The sequence below is a fragment of the Dromiciops gliroides genome, chromosome 2, assembly GCF_019393635.1.
Source record: "Dromiciops gliroides isolate mDroGli1 chromosome 2, mDroGli1.pri, whole genome shotgun sequence".
NCBI classification, from domain to species: Eukaryota; Metazoa; Chordata; class Mammalia; order Microbiotheria; family Microbiotheriidae; genus Dromiciops; species Dromiciops gliroides.
In genome coordinates this window covers 585,281,682-585,302,950 of record NC_057862.1, presented here as the reverse complement: position 1 = coordinate 585,302,950, position 21,269 = coordinate 585,281,682, and the positions used below count along the sequence as shown (strand labels likewise).

At 37.5% G+C, this 21,269-nt stretch overlaps 2 protein-coding genes across 2 annotated transcripts in view; one reads left to right on the top strand and one right to left on the bottom strand.

Moving 5' to 3' along the window:
* Nucleotides 1-21,269, top strand: part of COMMD1 (copper metabolism domain containing 1) — a 246,290-nt gene that overhangs the window by 151,655 nt on the left and 73,366 nt on the right. The gene's annotated exons all lie outside the window — the stretch shown is intronic.
* On the bottom strand, nucleotides 16,324-16,671 carry LOC122738625 (60S ribosomal protein L30-like). The gene has a single exon (XM_043980613.1). The coding sequence runs from the start codon at nucleotides 16,669-16,671 to the stop codon at nucleotides 16,324-16,326; it is 348 nt and encodes a 115-aa protein (XP_043836548.1).

Genomic DNA, 21,269 nt, shown 5'->3' with positions numbered 1-21,269 from the left:
CATATCTATGAATATAGAAAAAATTTTATAGCAGTTCTTTTTGTAGAAACTAAACAAATTGTGTATATAAATGTAATGAAATACTCTTGTGCAATAAGAAATGATGAAATGGATAATTTCAGAGGAAACTACAAAGATCTTCATGAATTGATTCAAAATAAAATGAACAGAAATAGGTGAACAGTTTATATAATTATAAGATTTTAGAGAAAAACAACTTTGAAAGCTTTTAGAATTCTGATAAAGGCAATGATAGTCCAAAAGAATGATAATAAAACAGGCCACTTACCTTCTGACAGATGTGATGAATTTAAAACAGAATGAGACATATGCTTTTTGATATAATTAATGTAGACATTTGTTTTGAAGGACTATATATTGAAGGATTTTTTTTTTAGTTTTTAAAAAAAATTCTCAAGGAAGAGGGGGTAGTGAAGGTAAGATTAATTTTTTTAAAAATCTTGGTAGTTGAAAAATAAAAATAATAAACTTATTTCAAAAAGAATGTGATCAGTGATACCAATATAGCTTGAAAACACCACAATCAAAATTCTTTTTAGGATGACCCATATTCATTGTTCCATGAAGTAGGATATTAGAGTTTCTAAAGAGATGGTGATATATCCATTGATTTACATGGAGGGGCAGGAAAGAGACTTGCCACCTGAATTTATTATTTTATGTGTCTCAGGATAAATTCTTCAGCTGAGAATTAATCTTCCTTTTATAAAGTGGACATAACTGTTATTCATGAATAGAAGCTTTCTAAATCATGTTTTGTCAGCGAAGGCTTCTGACAACAAACATATTTACCAGAATGCCTTTTGTAGAACTGATTGTTGTACTGTTTTCCTTTATAAAAATAAAGAAGAAACTTTTGTACTTTCCTATCAAAGGCACCAGAAGACCAAGAGTACTGTTCTTGCTAAAAGCAGGGAGATAGATAGATAGATAGATAGATAGACAGACAGACAGACAGACAGACAGACAGACAGATAGATACATAGACAGACAGACAGACAATGAGGGACAGATGGAGAGATAAAGCATTTATTAAGTACTTACCATGTGACTCAGTGGATAGAGTGCTGGACCTGAAGTCAAGAAGACCTGAATTCAGATCCAGCTTAGACATTTACTAACCATGTGACCCTGGACAAGTCACTTAACCTCTGTTTGCCTTAATCCACTGGAGAAGGAAATGGCAAACCACTCCAGTATCTTTGCCAAGAAACCCCCATGGATGGAATTGGCATGCTGTGGTCCACGGGGTCATGAAGAATCCAACACAGTTGAACTACTTACTACACATTGTGCTAGGCACTGTACTTAAAGTGCTAGGAAACAAAGGCAAGCAAACAAAACTGTCTATACCCTCAGAGTTTACATTGTAAAAGGGGATAGCAATACATAAAGGAAGCTGGAAAGAGGGAGTTGTGAGGAAAGGGCACTCAAGTGGGGACAAGGCTGCAGGCAAGCAGCAAGGAAGGAGAAAGGAGTGCTGTGGGGTAGTCTGGGCATGAATTGGGTGAACCATGGATAGGGCCTTTCCCAAGACAATGGTCCTAGGCTGGTGGTGATTTCTCTTTAGTGGGAAGGCTGAGCTCAAGGAGAAGGAGGAGCAGTTTGGATAGGGACTAGATCTTTGATTTCATTCTTCATGTAGAGAGTTCCTGGTGAGGCACTTATTCTCCAGGTGCGGGGGGGGGGGGGGGGGGGGGGGGGGGGCACCTTCTCTGTAACAGAGGTTAAATGACTTGCCCAGGGGCACACAGATAGTTTGAGTTAAAAATGGAACTCTGAGACCAGCCGTAATATCCACTATGCCACACTCATCAGGACAACATTTTATAATTGTTCTTCCCTTTCCCCTCAGGCATCAAGAGACTTCTGGAAATAAAATATCATTTTTCACCTGAAAATGATTGGGGACATTTGTCCTGTGATATTTTGGACCTTGGGTCTGATCAAAGGCCATCATAAACAGTCAATAAATAGCACCTGCAAACGCCTCAGGACTTTTTGGAAAGGTTAACTGCCTACTTCCTTGCCAGTGGATGACATTCACTTTCTTTGTTCTAATGGTTTAGCCAGTTCTTTTTGCCAGTTTTCCTGATTTTCCTCTTATTTCACAACAGAGCCATTTATTTGAAATTAAAATGTTGGTTAAAGTGATTACTTTGCATTATTTTTGTTTATAATGTCTTTCCTTTAAAAACAGGCCATTCCCACATAAAAATCACCCCTTAGTCAAGTAGTTTATTGTACCTCCACCCTCTGGTGCCTTTTAGTACTTGACTGCAAGACCTTTATAATCAGATGGAAACAAAACAATATGTGTATATGAATGTGGGGGAAGAGAGGCAATGAAAGAGGGAGGAGAAGGGAAAAGAGAAACACCCTCAGGACCAATTGCCCTCTTTGACATCTCAGACCTAACAAGTCCAAAACAGAACTCATTGTCTTTCTTCCAACCTCTCCCCTCTTGAGATGGAGGTAGCTAGGTGGTGCAATGGATCCAAAGCTGGGCCTAGAGTCAGGAACACCTGAGTTCAGATTTGGCCTTACTCATGAGCTCTGAGATCCTGGGCAAGCCACTTAACCGCTGCCTGCCTCAGTTTCCTCTAATGCAAAATGGGGATAATAATAGTTCCTCCCTCACAGGGTTGTTGTGAGGATTAAGTGAGATAATATTTGTCAAAGTGCTTAGCACAGTCCCTGGCACATAATACATGTGCTTGTTTCCTTCCCTCTTTGCAGCTTTCCTGTTACTGTAAATGATGCCACCCTCCTCCCAGTCACCTAGGCTTGCAAACTAGGCCTTATCCTGGACTCCTCATACTCATTTACCCCACATCTCCAACCAGTTGCCAAAATCTTGCCAATTCTACCTTCACGGTATCTCTCATACATAGTCTCCTCTTTCTGCTCACATAGCCACATCCCTAGTTGAGGCCCTTTTCCTCTCTCCCTTAGACTCTTGCGGTAGTAGCGTCATAACTGCCTCTCTCCACTCCAACCCATTCTCCACTTAGCCTTCAAAGTGATTTTTTTCTAAAGCGTAGGCCAGACCATGTCATCCCCTGCTCAGAGAGCTTCAGGGGGCTCTGTATTACCTCCAAGATAAAATGTAAAATGTAAAGCTCTTTGAACCTGGCCCCCTCCCACCTCTCCTTTTTTCTTATGCTTTATCCCCTTACATATGCTCAGATCCAGTGCAGATTGCAGTTCTTTAAACATAGCACTCTATCTCTCATCTCTGTATCCCCTTTGTCTGGAAAGCTTGCCCCCCTAAACTCTGTCTCTGAGTTTCCCTGGCTTCCTTTAAAGCTTACCTCAAATCCCATCTTCTTCCCTTCCCCCTCAGGTACTAATGCCTTCCCCTCTCAGATTACCTTCCATCTCCTCTGTAAATATCTTGGTTTTGCTTGGTTATTTACTTGTTGCTTCCTCCATCGGAATGTGAGCTACCTGAGATCAGCCACTGGCATCACCCGCCCCCCCTGAACCTTTGATTGCATCCCTAGTACCCAGCCCAGTGTCCATCACATAATAAATGCTCAGCAGACTCATAAGATTTGGGAAATCAAAAATAGTTCCTCATATTGAAAAGGTCAGGAACCTCAAATTTAAATACTAATATGAATTAACATTATTATTGTGTAGAATGTTATTCTAGGTGCTATATCATATGTTTGGGTGGACAATCAGTTTTATTAAAATAGAACCCAACCTCATTACTTCCTTAATATCCAGTTCTTATGTACAAGGTAATATATACTCAGGCCAGGAGAAGGAATGCTTAAGTTTATTTCTGGCATTTTGGGCCTTCTAAATTGGAGCCTGCTAAATTTTCAATCTTCATACTTAATGATTTTTGTCAAACCTGTGGTGCTACTGCTGTTAACTAAATCTGCTACTTGTATCATGTCATTGTCACTTCAGAAGATAATAAATACCCCACCCATGAACAATTCCTGTATTATGAGCCATGGAGCAACAGGAAACAAGAACACTGTTCAACTGGCACAGTTGAGTAATGATGAATCTCATTAAAAGATCACACCTGGGTAGTAAATCCACTATCTACTGGACATTCACCCTGTGGGTTTTTTTTTTTTTTTAACCAGTAGCAGAAATTCATTGTGAAATGGGAATCCAGTAATCCAAGGAAAATAAAGTTGGTATCATCCTTGTGCGGAATATCCTGGTTTGTGTGTTCCTACATCTTAACTCCTATAATGCCATTTATTGAGGTTACCAGTTCTCTTCAAAAACAAAGTATGAACAAGTATTATCTTAGCAATAATCTGTCTAACTTGAAATGGAAGCTTTTGTAAATTATTTGTGGGCTGTCTTTCAAAATAAGAATAGGAAGGTTTTGGTGACAGCATAGGTCATAATGTTATTTTTCCTAAAATTGAATTCTTATTGAAGATCATAGAAAACAAATAGCTTGTCTTAATACTCCAAAGAGTGCTAAATATTATCATCAATAACTTTTAAAATGTAAAGAGACATACAACATTAAAAGACCATTTAATTTTAGGAAAATCAGGTATATGAGTTGAAGTTCTAAATCTTTTCCCATTGTGAAATTAAGAAGATAAAAGGAAAGCCTTCTTGTCTTCTTTCAGAACTGCTTTTTTAAAAAGCCCCAATATTAACAGTTACATTAAATTTATAGTTACCTTGATAGTCTTAAGGGAGAATGAGACAAATGAATAAAATCACTCAGTAAAGTTTAAGCTTGGAAATCTATGTCACAGTAACTAGAAAATCTTTCAATAGGTATTGCTAAATTTGAAACATTCAAAGTGATATAGTGGGGAATGGGGTATGGGTTGGTGTAGGAGTTGGGGTTCTTAGGAATTCCTCTTTAAAGAATTACACCCTCTTGCACACAAAACGCAGTTAGAATAAGGTGGTAGTTTATTGAGGAACAAGGGAAGGGAAGGGTGGGGGGAGGGAAACCATGAAAGAAATCCTTGGACTTTTCATGGGGAAATTTGGCATAAAGCACATAGCTCAGAGGTACCAAATCTCCTCCAACAGGAGACTGGAAGGTACTTTTATAGAGGACTGATGGGGGTGGACCATCTGCCCGTGAAAAGTTCCTTTAGTGAGAGAGGACCATCCCCCACTGGTGGTAGCTGGGGGAATTGGGTGAGCAGTGAAGGACCATCCCCCACTGGTAGTGACTAAAGGAATTGGGTGAGGGGTGGCTACAGATCCCTCTTCAGAACACAAAGGCCGAAGCCACACCCAAACTTATCTCCCCAGGGTAAGGGAGACCAGAATGAAGGGTAGGAATCCCAAGCTAGCTCTGTCTGATTTGGTTCAGCTTATCTCTCTAGGCGTTATCTGTCCTCTGGTTTAGTTTCTCAAGGAGAAGATTCCTCGGTGTGCCCCAGAGAAATTCTGGGGTGCTCTGCGCCCCATGACAAAAGGATGGTTCAGGAAGTTGGAAACCTTGTCATAAATTGGCTGGTTTATCTTATTTGATTATGATGCAACCAGTATCTGACAGTAGATTTCTCAAAATTGTTCATTTTTTGTGCTACCAACAAAATATATGAGATCAGGTATGATAGGCTTAGTGATAAAAAAGAAAGTGACTTTTAGGTTTAGATACAGTATTTTACTATCCTACTATTTCCACTCTTGTTTTCTACTGATTTCGAAAGATAAGAACTAGAGCTGAATATGTGTGTTTCCTTGTAGGGGAGTCCTATCAAGTCAAAGAACTTGTTTTGGAGGAGGATTTTAGAAGAAAGACATTTTAATGTATTTGTCACATTCCTTTTCTGTGAAGAAGTCTATTAGGTGCCTCTTTGCATTCATTTTGTTTTATATCTCAGTCATTACCATCAAGACATTAAGTGCTCCTATGAATGGGTTTTCTATGCTAGTTAGAAGATAACATTAGGTCAACAGAATTCTCTTATATATAAAATCAATGACAGCAAACCATAAAATATCAAAGTAGACACTGTAGAAAAGCCAGAAAATATGCAATATAGCACAGCTAAGTTTGGTTTTGTTCTCCTGGTTTAAATCCTATGATACTTTTTTTTTTTTTTTTTTTTTTTGCAGGGCAATGAGGGTTAAGTGACTTGCCCGGGGTCACACAGCTAGTAAGTGTCAAGTGTCTGAGGCCGGATTTGAACTCAGGTCCTCCTGAATCCAGGGCCAGTGCTCTATCCCCTGCGCCATCTAGCTGCCCCTAAATCCTATGATACTTTGAGGAATCTGATCTCATAGAAATTATCACTCCCTCCAGTGGTGCAAGTCAACATCTGTTCAAGCACTCTCATACTGTACAGCTCTTGTCCAGTCCCACCAAAAATCCTCTACAGGAAGACTACCCAACATGCTGGGGACCTTCTTCTAGATCTCCTGACACTGTGTAGATACCAGTACATCTCACAGATCATCCATAGGGTATCTCATGAGCCTAAAGCTCGACTACAACACCTTTTTTTCCTAGTTCTACAGTTATTTTGTGCATTTCTTTATTAATAATGCTTTTTAGACTACATATGTCTCCTATATGTAGTCTATGTTTGGATGATCCTTAATTTTAATTCTTTAAAATAAAAAAAAAATTATCAAGCTTTTTTCCTCCACCTCTCACTGCCCCGCCTCTTACCTAAAGAAAAACAAAATCCTTGTAACAAATTTACATAGTCAAACAGATTTCCTATCTTGGCCATGTTAAAAAATGTTTTATTCTGCATATTAGTCCATCACTTCTCTGTGAGAAGGTGGGTAGCATTCTTCCTCATTGGTCCTATGGGATCATGATTAATTATTGCATTGATCAGAGTTCTTAAGTTTTTCAAAACTGTTCATTTTTATAATGTTGATTATATAATTGTTGGTTTATAATATTGATGTTATAGTATAAATTGTTCTGGTTCTACTCATTTCACTATGTATTTTAACTCTTCAGAGATTGTGGCAGTCTGTAACTGACAACTATTAATCGTTGAAATTCAAATCAACTCAACAAGAATTTATTGAACAGTTACTATGATAAGTAATGATATTTAAAAGATGGCACTTCCTTTGTTTCAAGGAAAATTTTGGGTTCATTAAAAGCACTACACAATTTTCCACATGGGGTTCATTCTGTTTTCTGTGTGTGGGACCTGGTCACTATCTATGTGTCATGCCCTGTATACACACATATATTTATTAATGAGTCATCCATAAAACTACATATTATAAACTAGACAATAGACATTCTTCTTTCACTTGATTTTTCCTGTTTGAATATTTAGGTCACGTTCTTTTGAGTGATTATGAAGTCCCTTCACTGTCCTAGTACTTGATATATTCTACATAATATCATCCCCAAATAGAAGCAAGTGGAAGCCCTTATGGTCTGTAGGAAATTTCTCTTCTATTTAGACTTAACTTTGGATATCCTTCATGGCAAAGACAAATACCTTTAGTATTTGTTTTTTACTGCTTTATACTTTGATATTAATTATCAGAGGGTCATCCAGGCAAGGCAGCAATCTCTTCTTCAGCACTTACTGTGTGACACACACTGTGCTAAATGTTGGGGATACAAATACAAGCAAAAAAAAGAGTCTCTGCCTTCAAGAAGCTTATATTCTAATGAGGGAAGACAGCACACAAAAGGGAGCTGAAAATTAAGAGAAGGAATATGAGAATAATATACATGGGAAGAGGTCCAGAGATGCAGAAGCAGAGCCAAGAGGGCAATGAAGGTTGACTAACCAGAATCTTCCTTGAAATGCAGACTCACCAATGGGAGAAGAAGGCTGGCATGGCAGAGAGAACTTCCAGGGTGACAAGACCACAGGTGCTAGGGGAAGTTCCAGGGTGTAATGCTGGCCAGGGAACAGTAGTAAAGTCTAGAAGGTTAGAAGCAGAACCAGGAGGGGAATAAAGGTTGGCACCCTGGGCCATTCCCCTAACTGGAGGCTCCAGGAGTAATTTCTCCATGGGATTAGGGGCCAATATGGCAAAGGGCTTTTCCATAGGTTCTGAGGGAAATTCCAGGTTGAGAAGAGCAGAGATGCTGAGGGAAGTTCCAGGAGCAGAGGGCCACAGGCCTTGAGGGAATTTTCAAAGTGAGACAGCATCATGAGGTGTGATGGCCAAGAGAATGATTTTACATGTGCAAGGGAGATGTCTTGTTGGAGGAGAGCCTCTGAGATGATGTTTCTCTTGACTGAATCAAATACTTTTTATAGTCAACAACAGGAGGTACAGTAGAATCTTGAGTTCTCTACTTATTTCTCATCATTTATAGGATGCAAATCTGCTGTAAAATACCATTTGTGAAAGCCTGCCTGTTCCCTTCTTATACCTTTAAGAAGGATGCCCCTGATGTTTGTGTAGATTATTCTCATAAATATTTTGTAAGGATAAGAAAGTAGATGTATGGGTGAGGAGTTACTGACCTACACCTAATAATCCTTTACCCTGTTCTTCATCCTCCTTGTGACTTCCACTCCCTCCAGCCTTCAGTAATTCCTGAAGGCCATCATTCCTACTTTGGCTACATGCTTCTCCCTTCCTAATCTCAACCTATTGGTAACCAATTGATTTCTCCCCTATGCTCTACTCTCAAATTCTTTGCCCTGCTTCTCTTACTATTACTCATTACCTACCAAATCCTAACCCTAGGCTACTCCCACATCCACTTCCCTTTGCTCCTACTCACATGCTACAGAATAGTGCTAGAGGAAGTGATGAAATCATGCTGACTGGGTCCAGGAAAAATGTATAATTTTACCTCCATTTCTACATCTATAAAATAGGAATAATAATAACCCCCCAGAATTTTTGTGAGGATAAAATGAGATAACATATAAAGTGCTTTGCAAACTTTGAAGTATTACATAAATGTTAGCTATTACAATTTTAAAAAATTAAACTTTTTAAATAGAAATATTTTATTATTTCCAGTTACATTTAGAGATAATTTTCAACATCTGTTTTTATAAGATTTCTAGTTTCAAATTTTTCTCCCTCCCTCCCCTCCCTCCCCCTTCCCCAAGACAGCAAGTAATCTGATATAGGTTATATATGTATAATCACATTAAACGTATTTCTGCATTAGTTATATAATGAGAGAAGAATGAGAGCAAAAAGGAAAAACCTCAAAAAAGAAAAACAACAATAGCAAAAACAATAGAAATAGCTATTACAATGTTAATCATAACTAGAACTTTATTGCAGAAAGGCAATACTACTCCTCACTTCTCTATCCTACTCTTCAAAATGATTGTTTTAAAACATCGTTGCTCAAGCTGCCTAAAACACTTCCTCCCTTACCCTGTCAGCTGAAGACTTTACCTCATACTTCACTGAAAAAAATTGAGTCTATTATCAAGAACCCTCTCTTTCCCCTCCTCATCTCACATCCCTCTGACATCGCCCTCCCAATATTTCTTACTTCCAGAGATGACCCTTTACTTGCCCAAGCACACCTCTACCTGTGCCCATTATTCTCTTCCCTCCTATGTTCTTAATCAGATTGCTGCCATTGCCGTCCCTACCATCTCTAATCTTTTATCCCTCCTTCCTGGTTCCTTCCTTGCTGCCCACAATCATGACCATATCTCCCTTAACCTTAAAAAACCTTCACAAGATCCCACCATCTCTGCTAACTATCATTTTACATGTTCTTCCCATTCTCTACTAAACTTTTTTTAAAATTACACTAGGTATCTCTATTTCCACTTTTCCTTCTCCCTTCTAAATCCTCTGCCATCTAGCTTCAGACCTCATCGTCCACTCGAAACAGTTCTTTTCAAAATTACCAATGCTTAAGTACCAAGCCTAATAGCCTTTCATTCTTCTTGACCTCCGAACAGCATGTGATAAGCTGTTCACCTTCAGACTTTTCTTTTTTTGTGTCATTGCTTTCTTTAGGTTCCTTTCCTACCTTTCTGATCAACCCTTCTCAATCTCTGTTCCTGGATCTTCATCCATGTCATGTCTACTAACTGTGGGCATCTTTTTAACTTGGTGATCTCATCAGTTTGGTTCAGTTATCATCTCTGCTGATGACTCTCAGATCTCTTTAGCAATCCCAGCTCTAGTCTCTCTTCTAAGCTCCAGATCCACATCACCAAATTCCTAATGATATTCCAACTAGCTGTGTTACAGACATTTTAAACTCAATATATCCCAAACATAACTCATTATCTCCCCCCTCCAAAAGAAAAATACCCTCTCTCCTATTTTGAACTTTCCTATTCCTATTGAAGGTATCACCATCCTTCTAGTCACTTTATTTTATATCCATTTTGCCATCCTCAGCTCCTACCTCTTGCTCACCCCATATAGCCAGTCTTTCTGTTTTTACCTACACTTTTCTCCTACACATTCCCTTCTACTTTCCATTCAAACAAGTGTAGCTCTGGCCCTCATTGCCTCTCACCTGTACTATTCTAATTGCCTCCTAATTTTGGTCTCCCTGCCTCCATTCCATCCTCTGTGTAGCTGCCAAAGTGATTTTCCTAAAGTGAAAAATGTTGCCTCCTATTTAATGAACTGAAGCGGCTCCCTGTTATCTCAAGGATCAAACATTAACTCCTTTCTTTGACAGTTAAGGCTGTTCACATCTTTCCAGTCTACTTAACCATTATTCCCCTCCATATGATCCATCCTTACTGGACTGTTCGTTATTCTCCACACACAGTCTCCGTCTCTTGTCTCTGGGATTTTACACCAGTTGTCCCCTGTTCCTGACTTGCTATTCCTCCTCACCCCCAGCTCTTAGAGTCCCTGGCTCAAATGCTGCCTTGTGCAGGAGGCCTTTGCTGCCTCCAGGAGCACTAGCACCTTCCCCTAGAAGGCTATCTTTCATCTACTCTGTATTATGCTGACTCCCCAATTAGGGTATACACTCTTTGAGCAGTCACTGTCAGCTTTTTCTTTACAACCTCAGAACAGTGCCTGGCCCACAGTAACTCTTAATAAATGTTAGTTGATTGGTTGATTAATTAATTTTATTAGTCACCTTCTTTATGTCATAACAAGGTCTGAGATTCTTCTACCTTCACAGTCTCAGATAACCTGAAAATTGATTGCCCAATGCACTCACTCACAGTGATGTTGCCTCTATTACACATCTTTTCTGTTAATACTTGGCCAAGCTTAGTTGTTCTTCCCACTTTTCTTTACTGACACCTGCTTGAAATAGTGTAATTAGTGTTTTCTGTTCCTCTAGCAATGTTTACTTTTTACAAAACCTTTCTACATCTATTTCAGCATTATCCTATCAAGTTGGACCTAAAGTCCAACTACTTAATAGAAGTACCGGCACTAGTAAAAAGAACCTGCGTTTACATTGTGCTTTAAGGTTTACAGAGAGTTTTCCTAACAACAGTCCTGTGAAGTGGGTAGCACAAGTATTAACTTTAGTGTCTTTCAGATTAGAAAATGTAGTCTCTGAGAGATCAGGTGATTTGCCCTGGGCTACACAGCCAGTCTGTATAAGAGCTGGAGGTTTCTCCTGACACCAAGTCCTGTGTTGTTGTTGTTTCTAGTATATCATACAGTCTCTCAAAAGACTTTTTATTCAATAGCCGCCTAAAACAACTCACACTTTTAAAGTACTTTACAATTTACAAAGCACTTTTGTAATGTGCTCTGGGCAGGCCCAGCAAGTATTATCCTTCTTATTTTACATATGAATAAGTTGTAGCTGAGGAAGCTTGTCCAAGGTAGTTAATTGTGAGACGCAGGAATCAATTCAAAATGAGATAATTTTCAAATGAAGTAATATTTGGTTTTTTAAAAAGGCATCCAATACAGTGCCTGACACATAGTAAGCATTATGGAAGTGCTTGTTCTCATCCCCTTCCCCCTTCCCTTAACTTCCCTCCACTCTTCTAACTAGAACTCAGTTCTCCATGACAAATGTAGTTGTGCATTCTTTACTAGACCAAGTAACCAAGGTCTTTAGCACCACATTTTTCTGCTGACAAGCTCAATCTTTATTCATTGTTCAACCTGGAGCTCAACATAAGAATTAAATTCTCTTTTTAGGCCCTTCCAGACCAGATCATCAGCTCTTAGTTTGGTAGCCATGATGGTGCTGAACTCCCATTTCCTTTCTAACTGGATCTTTTCTTATTAATATAAACTTATAAAGGAATAGAGAGGGGGATGTTTTTTTCTAAAATAGGATAGCTGTATGAATCTGTATCTCTATTCGTTTTGCTTTTTTTCTTTTGTGAAAATTTTCTTTAAAAATCAAACAAAGAATAACATGAGCCTCTTGTACATAACTGAAATTATTGTGGATATTTTTAATACATATTTTTTGACATCTGAACAACAATCAGAATTCAGTCAGTTCCTTAAAAAAACAACCCCCCCAAATCCTATTCATTCTTGAATGTGTGAGATTTAAAATTGGATACAAGAAAAACTTTCACTTTTTTACCACAAATGGATGCAAATGTAATTTTAAAATGCTTTACTAGTTTTGATTATATGGTATGTGAGATTATAAATATTAATTTCCTACCCAACCTGGTAGATGGGTATTGTACTTGGAGGTTAGAGCAACACGAGACAGAAATTTAGAAAGTGTGAATCAGAGCTAATTATTTTGTAACTTCAGGCCACTGTGATAGTAAAAAATATAAAGTACAGCATTATAATTTTGTATGCTGCTAATGTAAAAGAACTCACACGATTTAACTGATTTTAAATTTCTAATGTTCTCAAAAACATATTATCTGCCATATGATAAAGGAATAATATTTATTAGAATGGCTAGTTTGTTTTTATTAAAAGTCCTGTGGATAAAACTATTAATAGCTCATAATCAGAGACATTAATTTAGGTATTTCTGTACCTTTCTGAAGGAGAAGAGCTGTTGAATTAGAAAGTACAACACTTTAACTTCATTTGAGTATTAAGGAATTTGCACATTTACATAATCATTGACTTGTTTTCAGCTTATTATTTCTAAAGATTTGTGTGGCTATATATATGTATATATGTATGTATTATATGTGTACAATAATATATGTACAAAAATAAACACATTTACCTATATCAGGTTGCTTTCTGTCTTGGGAAGGGGGGAAGGGAGGGAGGGAGAGAGGGAACAGAATTTGGAACTAAAAATCTTATGAAAACAGATGTTGAAAACTATCTTTACATGTAACTGGAAAATAATAAAATACTTTTATGATTAAAAAAACACATTTATACATACACATTCAGGGATGGGGAAGAGCTGAAGGAAGTATAGAGAATTGAGGAGGGGAAAGGCTTCAAGAGAATGGAAACACAAAGAGGGATGGTGATATATAGGAAAGGAAGTTGTTCAGTGGCTATATGGGGAGCATTGGACCATTGATGTAATGGTTTGTTGACTGTACAGGGAAGGGTTCTGGGTGAAAAACTTTTTTTTTCATAATTTGACTTTTAAGAGATCCCTAGCAGAAAGGCCGGTTGAGTTTCTTAGATGATGTTTATAAAGAAGCTGTTCCTCAATTCTAAACTTCAAAGTGAATTTCGGTAAAGTCCATGAAAATCCCCTTGTCTCTTTTTGTAACCTTCTCCCTTGACTACCTGCTTTGACTACCAAGGCAAAATCAGACCTTTTTATACCTACACTATAACTAGTAACAGGAGGAGAGGGGAAAACATATACAAATGAATGGTAGTATGAAAATACTCATTCTTTCTGTGGATATTAAATATGGAAATTCAAGTATAGCTGGTTCATTTACAAAATGACTGACTAATCATGCAAAGTGAGGTTGTATGTAAGTGAATCTATAGATTTTGTGGGTTGATGCATATGTTGGCTGTTATATGTCTAGATTTATGATAAAAAAAGAAAACCTGAAAGAGAGAAAGGAACTTTGGCTCTTTTTATATCTTCCCTTAGTCTTTCTGGAACAAAGCCCCAAATAATATAACAGTATCTTATATTTGTTTAGTCCTTTTAATTTTTCTCAGTGTTTTCCTATTTACGATCTCGTTCTTCACAGCAACCTTATGAAATATGTAGGGCAATTATTTTCTCAGTTTTACAGAGGAGGAAACTGATGCTCAGGGAGGTTAAGATACTTAAGGCCAAATAAGTTAATTAGTCATACAGTTGGTAAAATAACTGAGACCTTCTGATTTCCGGACCTGTGTTCTTTCTACTTGGTCATAAATTAGTCAGTCAGCAAGTACTTACTAGATGCTTACTATTACCCAAGCACTGTGCTAAGTACTGGGGATTCCAAGAAAGGCAAAAATAAAAAACTCACATTCTAATGGGAGAAATACATAAAAGATATATACGTTGTAAATGCAGGGTAATAAGAAAGGAAAGGCATTAGCAGTGTGTTGGAGGGTAGGGAAAGAGAAGGAACAGAATCCCACCTGTATAGAGTGGGATGTGACCTGAATCTTGAGGGAAACCAGAAGATAGGAGGTAAGGAGAATGAGCATTCTAGACATGAATAATAGCCAGTGAAACGGCAGAGTTGAGAGATGGAATATTGTGGTCAAGGATCAACAAGGAGGCTGGTGTCTTTAGACTGTAGAATCCCTGGGAAAAAAGGAAGGGGCCAGGTTGTGAAGGGCTTTAAAAGGCAAACAGAGGATATTATATTTGATCCTGGAGGTAAGAGGAAGCCTCTAGCCCTAAGGAGAAGGAAGGATGGCGTGGTCAGACATAAACTTTAGGAAGATCACTTTTGACAGCTGAGTGAAGGATGGATTAGAGTGGAAAGAGACTTCAAGCACAGAAAGTTATTGCATTAGTCTAGGAATGAGGTTATGAGAGCCTGCAATAAGATGGTAGCTATGTGAGTGAAGAAAAGAGGATGTATGGGAGAGATGTGAGTGTAAAAACAAGATTTGGCAATGGATTAGATATGTGGGGTGAGTGTGAGTGAGAGGTTGAAGGTGACACTTTTCTTTCAAGCATGGGCAGGATAGTGGTGTCTTGACAGGAATAAGTACGTTTGGAAGAGGGAAGGGTTTTGGGGAAAACATGATGAGTTTGTCCATGAGGCATTCACACATTGATATCCAAGACATAATTGGTTATGAGAGACTGTAGCTCTGGAGGTTTGGGCTGGATATTGAGATCATATTGATTATTTTCTCAGATCCCATATCATAAAGGTAGTAAATTGTTCTAAAATAGATTGTACAAAATATGGGCCCAAATCAATCAAATGGAACCAGCCTGTCAGAGATCCTATTTAGTGATTAGCTTTTATCACCTTTTGATTACCTTAGTTTTTTCCTAAAAAGTTCACAAGTATCTGGTATTATTTTTCCAGATTTGACTTGTAGAGTTCTGAAGAGTTCATACCATAGACTTGTTTAAACGTGTGTTTTACATTTAATAAGTCGCTTGGCAGCAACTTCAGGATGTTGTATGGTGATGCATCATTTGTATCTGCATAACACTTTCCTTACAGAAGTTAATTAAAAATGATTAAACCTTGTCTCAGATATGTTGTAGCTTGTCTAAAATCACACATTGAATCAGTGGCAGAGTCATGGATGAAAAACCTTCATTTCCTGGCCCTGACTAACATTCTTCATGCTGTCACTTCATGCTGTCACTTCTTCCCCAAGGGTAGGGTCAAATCCAAATAGCAATCACTTACCAAATTAAGACATAGCAGAGAGTACAGAAGGAAGTCTGCTCAGGCATTTAGTCATTTCTCTTAGTGAGACTCATGGAATTTTAAAAGTTGTCATGGACCTTCAAAAAATCCAACAATATTTATTAAGTTCCTAATATGTGCTAGGAACTTTGGTAGGCACTGGAGATCAAAAGATGAAAAATTATACAGTATCTGCTATCAAGGAATTTCATCTACTAGGGGGTATACAATATATAAACAAATACTAAGTATAGTATGAGTTAGAGGTGATGGGGGCAAAGGAAAGATCCAGACAAAGTGTTGTAGGAAAATCTGAGGAGTAACCACAATAGAAAACAATAATGAAAGATGTCAAAACTCAGATAAATGTAGTATCTAAGTGTACTGTTGAAAAATGCCTCCTTCAGTTATCAGACATATCCAGTGTTTTGTTTCCCCCCCCCCCCCTTTATCTGTACTATTTTGTTGTAGGAGAATTTTCTGTGAGTTGGGGAGAGTCATTGAGAAGTAAAGATATATATATCTATATATCTATATCTCTCTATATATCTATATCTATATCCATATCCATATCCATATCCATATCCATATCCATATCCATATCCATATCTATATCTATATCTATATCTATATCTATATCTATATAAACAAGCTTTGGCCAGTTTATTAAGGAATATTTTTGTACAGTTTACTTTTCATTGGTCTGGTCTGGCATGCTTCTAATGATATCAGAATCACCTGGATCAATGATAGCCAGTGTACAAACTCTGTAGTTTTTCCCACATGCTGTACCCAATTCAATGTTGTTGCCACTGTAGTGATGTATGCCAGTTTTGGCCAACATAGCATAATATTCAATCTCTGATTTCCTCAAGGCTGGGCAGTTGTTGGCCAAGATGACCAATTTGGCTTTTCCTTGTCTGATCATTTTCAGGGTCTGTTTGTAGCCTAGCATGTATTTGCCACTCTTCATCACCAGCTGGAGTTTAGAGTTGATGGACTCCAGCAACTTTTTCATCTTCTTTGCGGTCACCATCTTCCTGCCTGCAGTGTGGGAAGACCCTCAGCTAGAGACCTGCCTCCAGGATGGCCAGGAAGCGAGCAAGCTCTATATTTTTTAAAAGGACATTTATTTTTAAATTTTTAAAAATAAAATTAAAGAAGAGAATAGAACACTTTCACCCGGGGACATGAGGAGAGGCTTCTAAAAGAATGTAACATTTGCTTGGAGCCTTGAAAGAGAAATGTTTTGTTAGGTTGAAATAAGGAGGGAACATAATCCAAATCTATACAAATGCCTGGAAGTGTGTCAAGCTGGGAGAACAGATCCAGTGCATCTTAGTCGAAACTGGAAGTATGTGAGGGAGGGTCTTCACTGCCAGGCAGGCTAAGATCTATGTATTTTATCCTAAAGGCTATAGGGAGCCTCTGAAGGATTTATGACCAGGGGACTGACATGGTCAGACTTAGATGTTAGAAAAATATTTTGCCAGCATCATTAATAACGTTTGGAGAAAGGAGAGAACAGCAGCAAAAAGACCTATCTGGAAGCTATTATATTGGACTAGGTAAGAGACAATAAGGCTTTGAACCAGCATGATGGCAGCATGAATAGAAATTTTATGACAGTAAAATTAATGACCTCCAAGTTCTATTCTAATCTCTCACTTTGATGTGGAAGTGAGCCTGGCTTCCCAAAATCAGATCCAGTAGAGCACTATCTCTGTTGGATCCCATCAGTCAGGAAAGACCTTGAGAACTAGATCATCTTTCCAGGGACCAGCATGGCTAAATACTGAGAAGCTCATTCCCAGTAGGTTGGCCACTTAGTTATAAATTCTTTGGCTATGACAATCAAAGAAATAAAGAAAACTACAAAATGTCTCTCACTTCTGTGTAGCTCTTGGAAGGTGCCAGTATTGTGGGGAAAGGAGGAATGTGTTTCCAGACCATCTACAAACATTAATCTAACTATTGATTTTCTAAATGTGAGATCTATATTTAGTGGTTATACAAGTTGAGAAACTGAGTAATATCTTCATATTCCATCATAACTGTGACAGAGTCAAATCAATAAGCATTTGTTAAGTACAGAGATAAGCTAGAAACCTTCCCAGTACGATGAGGGGTATAGCAAGAATGTCCATGATCATCACAGTTATTCACTATTGTACTAGGAATGAGAAGAAAAAGAAATCAAATATAATAAAAGAAATATAATAGCAGAAAAATAAATTGGAGGAATTAGAATAGGCAACAAGAAAAATGATCACTTTTTGAAGATGATATTGTAGATGGTATATTTTGAGAATCCTAGAAAATCTACTAAAAAAACCTAATTGAAATAATTAAGAATTTTAGCAAAGTAGCAGGATATAAAATGAACCCACATAAATCTTTGGCATTTCTATATATTACCAACAAAACCCAGCAGGGAGAGATAGAAATTCCATTTAAAATAACTATATAAAATACTTTGGAGTCTACCTTCCAAGACAAATCCAGGAACTATATGAACAGAATTACAAAACACATTTCACATAGAGTCAGATCTAAACAGTTGGAAAATGTTCATTGATCACAGGTAGGCTGAGCCAATATAATTAAATGACAGTTCTACCTAAATTCATTTACTTATTCAGTGCCATACAAAATGACCAAAAAATATTTTATAGAGCTAGAAAAAATAATAACAAAATTCATCTGGAAGAACAAAAAGTCAAGAATGTCAAGGTAATTAATGAAAAAAAATGTGAAGGAAAGTAGCCTAGCTATAGTATATCTCAAACTGTATTATAAAGCAGTAATCATCAAAATTATCTGGTACTGACTAAGAGATAGAATGATGAATCTGTGGAATAGATTGGGTACACAATACACAGTAGGTAATAATCATAGCAATAAAGTATTTGATAAACACAAAGATCCCAGTTTGGTGGGACAAGAACTCACTATTTGACAAAAATTGATTGGAAAACTGGAAACCAATTTGGCAGAAACTAGGTATAGACCAACACCTCATACCATCTGCCAAGATAAGGCCAAAATGGCTATATTATTTAGACACAAAGGGTAATACCATAAACAAATTAGAGGAACATGGAACAATTTGCCTATCAGATTTTATGATAAGGGAAGAATTTATGACCAAACAAGAGATAGAAAATATTACAGGATATAAAATAGATAGTTTTGATTGCATTAAATTACAGATGTTTTTCCCAAACAAAACCAATGTGGCCAAAATCAGAAGAAAGGCAGAAAAGTGGAAGAAATTTTTTTTTACAGCAAATTTCTCTAATGAAAGCTTCATTTCTCAAATATATAGAGAACTGAATCAAATGTATGAGTGTATACCATTCCCCAGTTCATAAATGGTCAAAGGCTATAAGCAAGCAGTTTTCAGATGAAGAAATCAGTTACTTATAGTCATATAAAATGCTATAAATCATTATTGATTTTTGAAATGCAAATTAAAACAACTTTGAGGTACCGCCTCACACCTGTCAGATTGACTAATATGACAGAAAAGGAAAATGACAAATATTGGAAGGCATGTGCATGTGGGAAAATTGGGACACTAATACACTATCGGTGGAATTGTGAACTGATCCAACCATTCTGGAGAGCAATTTGGAACTATGCTCAAAGGGCCATAAAATTATGCATACCTTTTGACCCAGCAATAGCACTAATAAGCCTGTATCCCAACGATAATTTTTTAAATGGAAAAGGACCTATTTATATAAAAATAGTCATAGTTACTTTTTTTTTTGTGGTGACAAAGAAGTAGAAAAAGAAGGGATACCCATCAACTGGTGAATGGCTGAACTTGATTTATGCTACAAGTGACACAGCTGTAATGTAATTGAGGCATTGATTCACAAAAATATTTGCAATCCAGGGGATATTCCCAAAGAGGATATCCTACGGTTAATTGATGTAGAGTAGAAGTAAAGCTCATGAAAGTTGAGTGTGTTGGTGAATTTGGAGTCCAGTATCTGAATTGACATTAAAAATATTGGATCATCCAAAGTCAGCCTGGTCAGATTGGAGTGGAAAAGAAGACTATCATCTAAGTCTTGAAGTCATTGAGAAAGAAAGGAAGAAAGGGGGGGGGGGGTTAATCTAGCAGTTGGTAGATCACAGCAAAAAGGATCTAAACAGGGTGATATGATTAGATGATATGAACTTCAAAAGAATAGAGATTGCTAACTTTTGGTGGCAGAAACCAAGGAGGGTTTGAAGGGCTCATCTATTCTAACTTCCTAACCAATGAAGGTACCTTCTCTGATACAGTTTCCTTGAACATTCCTCATGAAGGAGCTCATCTCCTCATGAAGAAACCCATTCCATTTCTGGTCAGTCTTTTTTTTTTTTTTTTTGGTGAGGTAATTCGGGTTAAGTGACTTGCCCAGGGTCACACAGCTAGTAAGTGTTAAGTGTCTGAGGCCAGATTTGAACTCAGGCCCTCCTGAATCCAGGGCCGGCGCTCTATCCACTGTGCCACCTAGCTGCCCCACTGGTTAGTCTTAATAGATAGAAAGTTTAATAGATAGGAAGTTTTTATGTTGTCATCTAAGATTTTTCCTCCCTCTATTTTCACCCATTTGGCACTAATTCTTCCACCTGAAGCTATGGAGAATAAATCTAATCCTTCATCCGCATTGTAGTCCTTTAAGAGGAAAAGTATTGTGTATTCTCCCAGTCTTTTCTAGGCTAAGCATCCTCAGTTTCTTTAACTAGTCAAGTGACATATTTTCTAGATCCTTTGATATTTTGAAAGATTTAAAAAAATTTTTTTTTTAGTGAGGCAATTGGGGTTAAGTGACTTGCCCAGGGTCACACAGCTAGTAAGTGTTAAGTGTCTGAGGCCGGATTTGAACTCAGGTACTCCTGACTCCAGGGCTGGTGCTCTATCCACTGCGCCACCTAGCTGCCCCGATCCTTTGATATTTTGATCATCTTCTGGGTATACTCTAGCTTTTGAGGGCCTTTCTGAAAATGCGATAGCTAAAATTAAGGCAGCACCCCAAATCTATTTTGACCACAGAGTATACAGGGTTGGGGGGGTCAAAAATCTTAGTTCAATTTTAAGCTATTAAAGATTTTAAAAAGCACTAAGACTTTTGGAACACTTTGTTTTTAGCTCCCTCCCCATCCCGCCTTGTTCTGGATACTGTACTTTTATTAATATTAGCCTAATAACACATTAGATTTCTTGGCATCCATATCATTCATATTGAACTTGAAGTCAACTGAAATGAAAAAGTCTTTGTCTCATGAATAACTAGGCCTCCCTAAGTATACCGGTGCACTTGATTTTTTTTTAAACTTAAAAATAGAACATGACATTTATCTGTCTTATATTTCATCTTCTTGGATTCAAATTGTATGATTTTGCGATTCATTGTTCTAGCCTGTCAAGATTTCTTGAGATCCTTATTCCTTTATTTAACACATTAACTGTTTCATTTTAGTTATTTATAGATTTTATAAACATGCTTTCTAAATCTTCATCTAAAACTTTAATAAAAATAAAAACAAGTCTAAAATAGAGATATAGAGGGGCAGCTAGGTGGCACAGTGGATAGAGCACTGGCCCTGGATTCAGGAGTACTCGAGTTCAAATCT

Excerpts from the sequence above, each read along its gene's own strand:
- LOC122738625 (XM_043980613.1), bottom strand. The coding sequence starts at position 16,671 with ATGGTGACCGCAAAGAAGATGAAAAAGTTGCTGGAGTCCATCAACTCT.